Below are 12,183 nucleotides of genomic sequence, written 5' to 3' on the forward strand. Positions count from 1 at the left end.
GAATATTAGAACTGTGTGCTTGAGTTTTATAAACGTAAAATCAGCCAAAACTGCCACTGAAAAGTGAAGAGAGAGAGAAGTGAACCATAGGTTATTGATTCGAAAGCTTCAATAGTATAATCACCAACCTAAACTACTCATTTTTCACCAGAAGATCAAAATCCTCTTGAGAAAATTTGCACGAAAACTCTACTAAAAAACACAACTCCCCACCCCCATTGGACAAATAAAGATCCTGCTTTGATCAGATTGCCAACCAAAACCAAAACCAAAACAAAAAACAAAACCAAAAACATTACATAAGAAGATGCTCCGGCTTAGATTTCTACCCCAGAGCAGAAAATAGAGAGCAAAAATTACATATATGTTATACTGAAATCAAGCATGCCTTGCCTGGAAATCCTTCATGAAAGCAACCAAACTCTCCACCCCAGCCAATGGCATCGCATTGTATATAGAAGCTCTCATTCCTCCCACTGATCTGTGCCCCTTCAGCTGAACCATCTTCTCCTTCGCTGCTTCCTTCACAAACTCACCCTCCAGCTCCGCTTTCTCCAGCGTAAACGGCACATTCATCAGCGACCTCACCGACCGCTCCACCGGGCACCGGTAGAACCCCTTGCTCCCGTCGATCGCCTCGTACAGGATCTCCGCCTTCTTCTTGTTCTTCTTCTCCACCTCCTTCAGCCCCCCCTGTTCCAGAAGATCCTCAAACACCAATCCACACATGTAGATCCCATAACAGGGAGGGGTGTTGTACAGCGAATTGTTCTCATGGTGGATCTTGTACTCCAGCATCACCGGAGTCCGCTCTTGGGCTGCACCGATCAGATCCTTCCTGATGATAACAATGGTGACCCCAGATGGCCCCACGTTCTTCTGTGCTCCGGCGTAAATCACCCCAAATTTGGATATGTCCACGGGCTTCGAGCAGAAATTGGACGACATGTCGGCCACCAAGATGCCGTTCGGATTCGGATAGTTCTTGAATTCGACTCCATGGATGGTCTCGTTCGCACAGATGTGTAGATATTTGGCGTTGGGGCTTTGTTCCAGATCCTCGAAGGCGGGGATTTTGGTGTATTTTTCAGCTTTTCCAGACCAAATTACCTTCGGCTTGCAGAATTTCTGAGCCTCCTTGAACGCCTTGTCGCCCCAGGAGCCGGTGACCACATAATCGACGGTGTCGTCGGGCTTGCACAGATTCAAAGGGATCGCGGCGAACTGAGTGGTGGCGCCGCCCTGCAAGAACAGAACGGCGTAATCGGAGGAGATATCCAGGAGGCTTCGGAGATCCGCCTCGGCCTTCTGGATTATGGAGGTGAAATCCTTGCCTCTGTGGCTCATCTCCATCACGCTCATGCCAGATCCGCGCCAGTTGTAGAGCTCCGACTGCGCCTTCCAGAGGACGTTCTCCGGCAAGGTAGCCGGCCCGGCGGCGAAGTTGAACACGCGATCTTGGGATTGATTGTTGGCGGGCGGGGGATTTTGGAGGCCGAGAGGCGTGGTGGTGGAAGCTGCGCAGGAGATTGAGATGCGCTTTGGACGCGGCGAAGGAAGAGGGAGGGCATTGAAATGAGGGGCGGAAAAGGAAATGGGGGTTTTGAGGTGGTGGAGATCTGGATTCTGAAGAAGAAGGGAGTGAGGGGAAGCTGTGGAAGCCATGGCTATGGAGTTTTTGAGAGAGAAGAAGCAAAATGGAGGAAGGTTGAAGAAGAAGAACTTTGGTTTTTGTTACAACTTCAAGGGCTTTATAGGAGGAACGGAGGGTTTTTCGCTTGACTTTTTTCTTCTTCTTTTTTTTTTTTTTTTTTGAATAGTAAAAAACAAGTTCTTTTCTTTGTTTGTTTGTTTGTTTTTTCTTTCCTTATATTAATATGATATATTATTTATCTTTGAAGAATGTCACTTTATTAGTCTTTTTCTTTGGAGGGTATTTGATTCTCGTAGTTTGGATTATAAAGTTTTTTTTTTAAATAAGTATAACATTACAACAAATGTAAAGGTGGGAATTCTTTTGATGTATGTCGACCACTTTGAACAATTTTATTTTCTAAAATCTATGTCAATTTTAGTTATTTTATACCTCTTATAGATAAGGGACGTACCTTTAGTAGCTACAAAAGAGTAGGTGATTTTATCCCAACATAATTAGTTTAGACCTTGGTATTGAATATCGATCGACCTTTCCACGTATTCTTAAGTTTGATATTGATATGAGAAGTAAATCGACATTTCTATAATATTACCAAAAAACGACAAATATCAATAAAATGTCATAATATAGACATAACATTAATATTAATAATTTTTAACTTATTTAAAAATGGTGAAATGTTTATTTGTTAATTTAAATATTTTTCTCAATTTTTTTTATTTAATATCTTTTTTAGAAATATGCATCGATACCAATATTTTATTGATATTTACATATAATTGAGACTCCAGCATTTTTATTGACGTCGATATTCAAAATCTTGCTTTGGATTAATTTTTTTAGGGTAGAATTGTCTCTATTAAATACCTTGCGCATGATTTTCTTTTCTTTTAATTACATTTAAAAAAAAAGTGATCTCGTACTATTTATAATGAGTTAACCAATTTGAGTTCAACTCGCAACCAATCAACTATTATTAAAAACTCATTGAATTACCTATGTGTCTTTTGACTCCGTAACTATGAAGTTTAATATTTATTGGAAATTATAATTAAAAAATAAGTTTTAGATATAAAGTATATTAATTTTTTCTTATATGGAAAAAGGGCCCGTAGAAAAGAGGGGAATCATGGGGAATATTGAGAAAAGGATATTCCAGTGGCTGAAAGGAAGCCTGTGAGGCCGCAGCTTCATAAGATTCAGAGATGATTTAATTTTTTTCCTTTTTTTTAATAGTGCGATGGTAAATAGATTTATAAATTAAAAGTTTAAATACTTGGTCTCTACATTTCTTACTTTGCTTCTTTTTTTTCTTTCTTGAAATTTCAATTTTGTTTAGTTTAAGCTTTATACTTCCAGAACATTCATTTGTATCTCTATATTTTTAGATAGTGACTAAATTGGTTATATTTGTAAAATTTTAATGCAAATTCTATACAATGAAAACCTTTTAATACAAATTTATAGTTACATTTCAAGAAAATTTAGTAAGTAAAGTATCAACTTAAAATTGTAATTGAAAGAAATGGGATAATGTTAATAAAGAAACCAAATGGTCACTTTTCAAAATATATGGATCAAAATATACGTTCTGAAATTCTAGAACCAAAATGAAAATATATATATAGATATATAGGAACTAAAATAAATCAAAATTGAAAATATAAAATGAATCAATATTGAAAATAGAGGCAAAAATATTTAAATTTAAATTAAAGAACCTTGTATCACAGTGACTATTGAATACTAAAACATGGGGTATGACTCATTTATCCTTTTTTTTTAATAATTTCTGATCAGAGTAAATTTTATCATTATACTTCTGCAGTATAATGTCTTAGTCACTGCACAAGAAAATTTAATCTTTTTTTTTTTCCATTTAAAAATGTAACTAGTTGTTGTCGAAAAAAGTATCAATATAATTTAATCTAAATGCATCACAGGGATACAAAGAGTTATCAAATAATAAATAAATAAATAACTTAAGAATCCCATAAGGTCAGAAACAAGGCATAGTTTAATTATTAAAAACAAAAGCCACGTCAACATATTTCATAGGCGGAATGCAAAAAACTACTAATTTAACCAATTCAACCAAATCCTTTCCATTCCACCATAACTTTTCCTTAACAAACTTACCATAATGACACAAAATAAAAATAAATAAACTATATTTACAATGCTATAAGTTGCTCAATTGTTTAAAATACATGTTTCTGACCAAAATGTTGAATCTTCAGGGTTGGCCGAGTGGCCATTGGAGTCGATGAAAAAAGTGAAGGACTAGAAAGAACATGTTTGTAGTTAAGTCTATGATGAGCTCCTATTAAAAGTCTTGATAAAAAAAAAATAATAATAAAATTGGTGCAAAATGAAGAAAAACAATAATGATAATAATAATAGAATGCAGGGGAAAAGTCAAGCTAATAAAAATTAGCTACCTTGATATATCAACTAAAATACAACAGGGTCGACCCTAACTTATAAAAACTCTACCTACCCAACAATGACTGAATTGAATCAACTAATTTACATGAATTTGTTAACCCACCGTCTTCAGAACCATAAAAACTAACCACTCTACTAACATGAATTTGCAACTCCTAAAGGATACAGAAACGCATAGACATGGACCAGACATACCGTTTTCTGTGTGTCTTGATTGCTTCCGTTTGCTCTTGTTCTTTCCTTGGTCATGGCAAATCTTCGGCATTCCGTTTGGGAACACGAACAACTCTGGTTGGATTCCTGGGTCGCAGGGAATTCCAATCGAAACTGCTTCAACTATTGAACAAAGACGAACAGGGGTGATGGGTTGAAGCATAGCATTGTAATGATCAAAACCTGGGGTAGGAACGATTGTGGCGCTTGAATCATTCACCTTCAGAAAAGGTGAACTTGAAGTGCATCTTTAATCATTCATTTTAAGAAACTCCAAAGAGCAGCTTCTGATTCACACACTAAAGGCATTTACTTGAAGAGGCTGGACAATGGACCTTTGGGCTGCGCGGTACCTGTTACATGTCTATGTTTCTTATTAGTATTCTCCTTTCCTTGGGACAACAAATAACGCTCTTTCTTCTCTGACTTTCCTTCTTGCCCAATTACCTCGACCCCGTTCATATTCCTCGGGTTGACATCTACTGCATGAAGCAGCTCCTTGGTAACCTTATCATGAGCTTCCTGGGGCAGGATCATGTCCTTAACCTGGTTTCCCGCGGTTTCTAGATCCGTTTGGTTATTCTCTTCTCTTCCCTCCTTTTTAACAAGCTTATGTTTCTTATTTGCTCTCAACTTACCTTCAGAACTAGGTGGCGATTTTTTTATTTTTCTTTCTCTCTTCTCTGACTTCTCTTCTTGCCCAATTACCTCGTCCATCATCCCCATGATTTCAAGATCCTCACACTTATGCTCAGTTTGTCTTCCCTCCTTTTGAACAAGTTTACGTTTCTTATTCGCTCCCAACCTAACTTCAGAAGTAGATGGCAGTTTTTTAACTTTCATCTCTTTCATGACAACCAATTGGTCCTTCACAATATCAGAGACTGGTGAATTATAATTCTCCTTAGTAGTAGTATCAACACAAAGATTCTGCTTCTTGTCAAGAATGTTCTCATCTCCCTGCACAATTGCACCATTCAGGGTTTCGAAGATAATTTTTCCCATGACATATCTACTCTCACTCAAAATACCCTTCCCGAGAAGTTGATAGTCAATTTCAAAATTCTCTCTCTTATTTTTGAAGGATTCAACATCATTCACCAGCACTTCAAAAATTTTAGCAACATCTTTGGCAGTCTTCTTGGACACAAACACCTAAAAATAAGCTCTAATTATAACAGGCACAGATAACAGGAACCTTAATATAGACTTTGGTAAGCAATAAATATAAATTATTTACTTAAGTTAATATATATATTATTTACCAAATTAGAGCATGGAGAGGTTGGTAATGTTGGCGTGGCTTCAAAGAGACAATCTGCACCGGTAAAAGCAGCTATGCAACCCTGTACTTTCGAAGCAAAGTGACTAACCCCTTCAGCAAGCTCCTCCTTTGATTTAAATTGAGCCGATCTTGTAATCTCTGGCCTTAAATTGATCTGCACAAGAGAGTTTTCTCTTGCATAATTCACACCTTCATTCCAGTCCCCATGATACAAGGTACCAGCAAAAGCCAGAACTATTAGAGAATTTTGAGGGTTCTTAACTAATGCCATGTGAAATGCCAACAATCCAACCCTGTACCATTTACAAATCTCATCAGAGGTATAATATTTGACTGTTGTTTAAAGGTCTAAATTTACCTAGGATGGAAACATGGCTGAGATATTCATATTGACACAATGCCATTGATTGAAGTTCAAGGGGGAAAAATGGTATCGGTGTATCGTAATAATTAATAACATGTGCCTTCATATTGATAACGAAAATATCTTCTATAAATTTCTCTGATTTACAGTGATGGTTTATTAATAAAAGAAGTATTTAATCTTTCACCATCACTCCTACTAGCATCAGTGCAACACTAGCAATAGTGGAATATATTCAAAAATGTCTATTTTTTATAAGGATAATAATAAATAATATTGTTTATTCATCCATTATCAAAGCTAGCTCTAGAATAGTCTTTGATCAAACCAAGGAACTTCTTTTGCCTGAATAGATAACATGGCCTAAAATATAACCATACATGCAGTTCAAAACAAAACTTTATTCTTACCGAGCTTCATTAACAAAACTCTTGGACCAAAAACCAGAGTGATTCTTGAAATAAATATTAACACAAGAAAATGCTAATTATGATGAATAACATGATATTAGATATGTAAAATCTGATTTTTAAAATGAACAGGAAAATCTAACAACCAGATGCGAAAGAAAACTAAATAATGAGCTAACCATATATTGCAGTCTGATGGCCGATCACAAGAAACCAATTTATCCAAATTGGAGAACAGTTTCTGCATAGAATAAAGAATACGGAGCAATCAATACTCAAATCCTATATTAAATTGCTGAAATTGATATGGTTTAACCAGTCTGACTTGGCACTGGTATTGGCACCATATGCAAGGAATAGAAAAGCACATTAAAGGACCCAGATATGCACAAAAAAGTTACATTGAAGATCTTTAACAGTCCACACCAGATTCTTTAAAGATTCATTGTCAAGCAACCATGTAGAAGTTCACATAAGTGCATGTATTAACATATACAAAGTATTGTCTTAATGCCCAAGGAAACATTAATCTTCCTTAGTTCACTATTCTAACTCATTTCCTACATTCATGAGACAGTGTAGATTCACTTGAAAAAAGGAAGACCATCATTTTTGTCTTCTATATATGCCAAGTATTTCAGTGATAGTCTCTTAATCATTTCAGATTATGGGTAAAATCAAGTGACAAAGTTCTACAGCACTCACCATCAACATTATGGAATTGAGAGAAGATTCTTTAATGTCTTGCTTATCAAGATATGCAGCCTGCAATCATAACTGCAACTCAGATACGTGCTAGGATTAGATCAAGGTCATGTTCCCTAGAGAAGGAATCATCAGAAGAGCATACATGAAATGGCAGCAGAATCTGGAGCAGGTTAAACCTCTGAAGCAAATAGAGAGAAGGAACAGCAGCTCCATAAGATAGCATATAGTTCAACTCCATCATTATCCTGGTCTGAAAATATAAAGAATGTTGTCAAAGTAACCTATATAACAGTAGCTGCAAACTCTAAGTTATCTCAACTAGGACAGCCAAATGGAACAGTGCCAAACCTCAGAAAGTATGTTTTTTTTAATAGCACATACTAGAGGAAAAAAGACTTCCCATTATAAGTGTAGTGTAAAAAAGGAAAGAAGGAAAAGCAGGAGAAGAAGACACAAGATAAGGAAAAATGGCAGACGTTTTAACAACAAAGTGTAGGAAGGAGAATAGTATTGTTCAACTTCCTCAGGTTACCTTATCCAAGCTCATGATGGAAGGAGAAAGTTTACGAATTGCAGTCTCAGTATCCTTTGAGAGTGACAAACCCAAACGAGCTGCAATTCTTAAGCCCCGCAGAATTCTTGCTGCAACACAAAATTAAACACATCATTGTGGTTGCCTAGTTCATATTGTTTGAAACCACAGGGTGCCACTAGTCACAAATGTTATTGCACCGACAGAGTACACGTGGAATAGTAAAAACCTACCACAATCCTCTTTGAATGACAATGATGCAGGAATTAGTGTCCGCAACTGAGTCCATGCCATCCAACAAAAGGGGGGAAACTTCATATAAGAAGAGGATGGATAAATCAATTAAGGGAAAAATGTAAAGTTACCTCTGTACTGTCTCTATTAGGCCCTTTTTTCCAAAAATAATAGCATAAAATGCCTCTTTCTTTCCTTCAAAAAATTTATTTCCACGGTTTGAAATGACCAAATCAACTTATATGAAAACAAGTATTAATATTAATGGGAATTTCCCAAGAGATACATGATTACTTGTGGAATGTTACCAAAATCACCAACTATTCAGGTTCACTAGACCCCTAATTTTTTAATTTTTTTTGGAAGATAAAACAATGAAACTTTATTCCACAAAAGAATCAAACTAGGAGGGGGGAAGGGGTTAAAAAAGGAGCAACCCCTTCAAAGCCAAGGGAAGCCCACCAAAAAAGAAACAAAAAGAAATTACCAGTCAGCTTGAACAAAAAAAGTATTGTGATGGTAAATATCTGGATTCATCTTTCTTCTTCTTTGTTAACCACATTCATTTTTAAATACAAGAAAACTTCAAATTTAGAGTAAAAAATGAATTAGACTGCAAGACATAGAACTGCTTGAAAGAGATAATTTTTAATAGGAAATAATGAATAGCATATAATATTCCGTAAGTAATTAATGGGTAAATTGAATATAGTGACAAATTCGATTGTTCCTAAAAGGACTATATTATTCTTAAAAGAAAGTATTTGGGCACTGGTACAAAAGAGACATAGTACAAGGGTAACTTTTCCATTTAACCCTCTAAATGAATGAAGAGTTTTCGGAAGGGGAAAGATCTTCACCTTCAAGGACCTTAAGTCTGTTATTCCTTCAGCATAGTCATAGATCATATTCCGAAAGGGGTCAAAGAATAAACTGTTTCAACAATTATCAAGATAACCATGAATTACAAATTTATCATCACACAATGATGTGACTACTTAGTACATGGATTTATGATATAAACCAGATTTCCAACAAAGCCAAAATTATGTCGAATATCTAAATACCTCAGCACATTTAAAAATCATATAATGAAAAAGGTCTGATACAACACCTGATAACAAGACAGGAATATGTTGCAAAAGATATATTTCATATAGAATACAGACCACTTGTACAGCATGGAGTTGGACTATACATTACACACAAATAAAACTGACCTGTTAATTGTGAAATCCCGGTGCATAGAGTTCCTCCATCGGATTAAGTCCTCTTTGACACATTTTCTTGGAATTTGAGAAGACACTACTGTTCCTTTTCCTTCAGAATGTTTTGCAACTGTTTCAAAACTTGAAACCTAATAAAAATAAATATAAATAAAAATCATGAAAGCACACAAGATGTAGATCAATAATTGTAAAATTACTTGCTATCAATGAATTATCAATACTTTTTTAAGCTTAGGCCGTATAAATTACCAAGTTCTGATGTCTCGGTATTAAATACATGAGTTAATCTATATACATTTTAAGAATATGAAATTTTGATATTATTCTTCCAGTCATTTCATGAGGCATAAAGACTTGAAGCCTAATGCACCTCATGAAGGCATAAAACCCGATGCTAAACTTGTCTTGCCTTAAGAATAATAACGATTCAAAAGTACCTTTGTTTCTCTTTTATTAGAAGAAAACAAATTTGAATGAATTAATTTGGGAGCAAGGATAAATTTTTACCCTATACTATTCAACAAAAATATATATCAAGATAAAAAAAATAATACCGGCATGCTCCTTAGACTTGTTTATGGCCCTAAAGGAGTCATATGAGATGCAAATTTCATGTAATCCGGTGAGAACAATGATGTTAATTCAAAAAGTCCTTCAATACATTACTTGCTAGACCAAGAAAAACGAAAGTAAAAGAACGTTAAAGAAGACCATTAATAGTCCAATGGAAATGCATCACTACCTCAATAACAGAGCCTTTGATGTTAACCATACAAATAGGAAACCGGCGTCCAACAATTTGTGCACGATGAAATAGTTTGCGGATCTGCATGGGACAGAAGGAAATATACCATTCTTAGATACATTGATTTTCACTCTTAGTAGTAGAGGAAAAGGAAAAATAAAAAGAAAAAAATCTACAATAAGTTATACAACGCTCACAAAGACCTGTTGAAGTCCAGCTGTGGTAATCACATCAAAGTCTTTTGGTACTCTATTTAGGATCAAGTCTCTGACGCATCCACCCACCAAATAGGTTTCAAACCCTATGCATTACAAGAGAATGGAATGCCAATTCAGTGACGTACCATAAATCAAATTGATGAGACAAAATGCAACATAATTGAAGAATAGACAGCCAGCTACAGAACTAACGAGCTCGAACTATAGATGATTAATAATATAGATGCTTTCTTGGATGTTAATGAAGTAAACATTTTCTCATAAACAGCTGGAAGTTTTTGCCTATTGCAACATGTTTAACTACCATAACAAGGATGTAAAGGAGAAAATACAAGCAGCTCTTGGTCATGCCTACACGTATTCTGTTTGTTTGGCATTTTTCTATAATTTGGATTTCTTTATTCTTTAATTCCTTTGTATTTAAAATAGAGTTTACTGCGGTATTTTATTCATTCATTGAGAAATCGATACAGAGAAGAATAGAGAGAATTTCTCCAATTGCTCTTGAAATTGTGTGAACTGTGAATCGCTACTAAGGATAATTCACCTAGTAATAAGATTAACTAGTTCATCGATATTATAAACATTCAAGCCATATTAATCAATAAACTGTAGCAGGACCAATTTTTAGTAAGCAACGTGGGACATGTAAATGCGGTGGCTACAAATATACCGGTACTATAGGCACTGAACATGTTACCTTTCTTTTGAAGAATTTGCAACACCATCCATGACGAAGGCGGGATCATTGAACGTTTGATCCCAAAAGCCCGTGCATCAACTTTATTCCATTTGGACATGCCAATGTTAGCTGCTTCATCTACAGGCATGGAACATGGTACCTTAAGCTTAACAACCAACTTGTATAGTACGCAAGGAATAGCTAAAAGTGAACTATTTCAATGGCAGGAGTGACAGAGAAGACCACGTTTCATAGAAATACTAAGTAACTTCCTTCAATTGGCAAATGAAAGCAAATTAAACTTGACAGAAGAGGGAGGGGCGGAAATCACCTCGACGACCCGCTGAGTGAAAATCCATTTCTGGGTTCATGGGAGACCGAAAAACTCCTCCGTTAGCAAAACCGTGCCTGAGGCTCTGACATCCAAATTTTGAAACGTCGTTGAGGTAAGAAACTTACAGGAGGTGTTGAAACTGTTGGATTGGAAGAATTGCGTAAAAGAAATGCATTAAAGAAGCGGAGAGAGAGAGATAGGGAAGCACCTGAAGCTTGATCAGGTCATTGAGGCGATGTAGGAAGCCATTGTAGTTGCTTCTGAGAGAAAAAAACGCCATAAGAAGAGGAGTATTCTATCATGGCGAGCTTTGTTCGTCCGCCATGCTCATGGAGGCGCCAGGTTTTCAATTCCTATTTTCCTCGACCCAAATTCTATTAGACCTCGGCCGATGAGTGTGTGACGTCAGTGTGATTCTGTAAATTATTAATATATATATATATAACAAATACAAGATTTGGTGAATATACATTTGTTGGTATTTAACATATTTGTTTTTCAAAACTATTTTTGAATAATGTGATTCAACGTTTAGAAATCAATGTTTTTATATTTTTAATTTAAAATTTTAAAATGTATAATTATATTAAAATATATATATATATATATATATATATATATATATATATATTAAGGAAAGTAGGTGTACCACCACCGTAATAAAGTGGTAATTTTTAATGCATAATTATATTTTAAAAAAAAAACTTAAAATTTCAATAAATCTGTTAGTTTATGTCATAAACTAATTTGATGTTTATTAAATTTAAAAAACATGTCAAGTATAATATATTGTAAATACAACATTGTAAAATTTTAGTTATACAAAATTTATAATAAAAATATTAATCAATTAATTAATATTATTTTATAGTAAACTATATATTTACTCCATAATTATTTATGATTTAGAAATATATCGTTAAATACAGCCCTAACTTCCAAATTTGCTATCAAACGCATCTCTAAAAATAAATAATACAATTTTTTCGTTAAATAATTGATTTTCATATCTATGTTTTATGATCACCGACCAAAAAGTTGTTAATTATAATTTGTATTGTGTATTTTTAGTCATTATTATTAGTTCAAACAAAATTGGTAATTATTTGAAAACAATCAAGGTT

General features: G+C 34.8%; 2 protein-coding genes across 6 annotated transcripts; both read right to left on the reverse strand.

Annotated features, from left to right (window-relative positions):
• Positions 1-76: 76 nt before the first annotated feature.
• Positions 77-1,744, reverse strand: LOC111014764 (phosphoserine aminotransferase 2, chloroplastic). The gene has a single exon (XM_022289581.2). It carries the CDS (start codon positions 1,663-1,665, stop codon positions 379-381), a length of 1,287 nt encoding a protein of 428 aa, XP_022145273.2. The 5' UTR covers positions 1,666-1,744; the 3' UTR covers positions 77-378.
• Positions 1,745-4,029: 2,285 nt separating this feature from the next.
• Positions 4,030-11,447, reverse strand: LOC111014843 (Polynucleotide adenylyltransferase family protein). Of its 5 annotated transcripts, none has more exons than XM_022289688.2 (14): positions 11,268-11,447; positions 11,057-11,141; positions 10,744-10,863; positions 10,023-10,126; positions 9,823-9,906; positions 9,072-9,208; positions 8,712-8,784; positions 7,851-7,929; positions 7,618-7,727; positions 7,228-7,335; positions 7,083-7,142; positions 6,557-6,618; positions 5,584-5,896; positions 4,030-5,473 (listed from the first exon to the last, which is right to left on the reverse strand). In XM_022289688.2, exons 1-14 carry the CDS (start codon positions 11,337-11,339, stop codon positions 4,628-4,630), a joined length of 2,253 nt encoding a protein of 750 aa, XP_022145380.1. In that variant the 5' UTR covers positions 11,340-11,447; the 3' UTR covers positions 4,030-4,627. The 5 variants fall into 5 exon arrangements, with proteins under 5 accessions (XP_022145380.1, XP_022145381.1, XP_022145382.1 ...); XM_022289689.2 differs by having other exon boundaries at positions 10,029-10,126; positions 11,268-11,446; XM_022289690.2 differs by having other exon boundaries at positions 7,851-7,896; positions 11,268-11,446.
• Between the last annotated feature and the right edge of the window lie 736 nt (positions 11,448-12,183).

This window comes from Momordica charantia (assembly GCF_013281855.1).
Source record: "Momordica charantia cultivar OHB3-1 chromosome 10 unlocalized genomic scaffold, Mcharantia_2.0 BLBB01000010.1, whole genome shotgun sequence".
Lineage (NCBI taxonomy): Eukaryota > Viridiplantae > Streptophyta > Magnoliopsida > Cucurbitales > Cucurbitaceae > Momordica > Momordica charantia.

Bases quoted from the DNA above. Each gene is read 5' to 3' on its own strand.
- LOC111014764 (XM_022289581.2), bottom strand. From the start codon at position 1,665: ATGGCTTCCACAGCTTCCCCTCACTCCCTTCTTCTTCAGAATCCAGAT.
- LOC111014843 (XM_022289688.2), bottom strand. From the start codon at position 11,339: ATGGCGTTTTTTTCTCTCAGAAGCAACTACAATGGCTTCCTACATCGC. The intron at 11,142-11,267 runs GTGCTTCCCTAT...TTTGGATGTCAG, and splicing joins ATGACCTGATCAAGCTTCAG to AGCCTCAGGCACGGTTTTGC. The intron at 7,336-7,617 runs GTAACCTGAGGA...TTATATTTTCAG, and splicing joins CCATCATGAGCTTGGATAAG to ACCAGGATAATGATGGAGTT.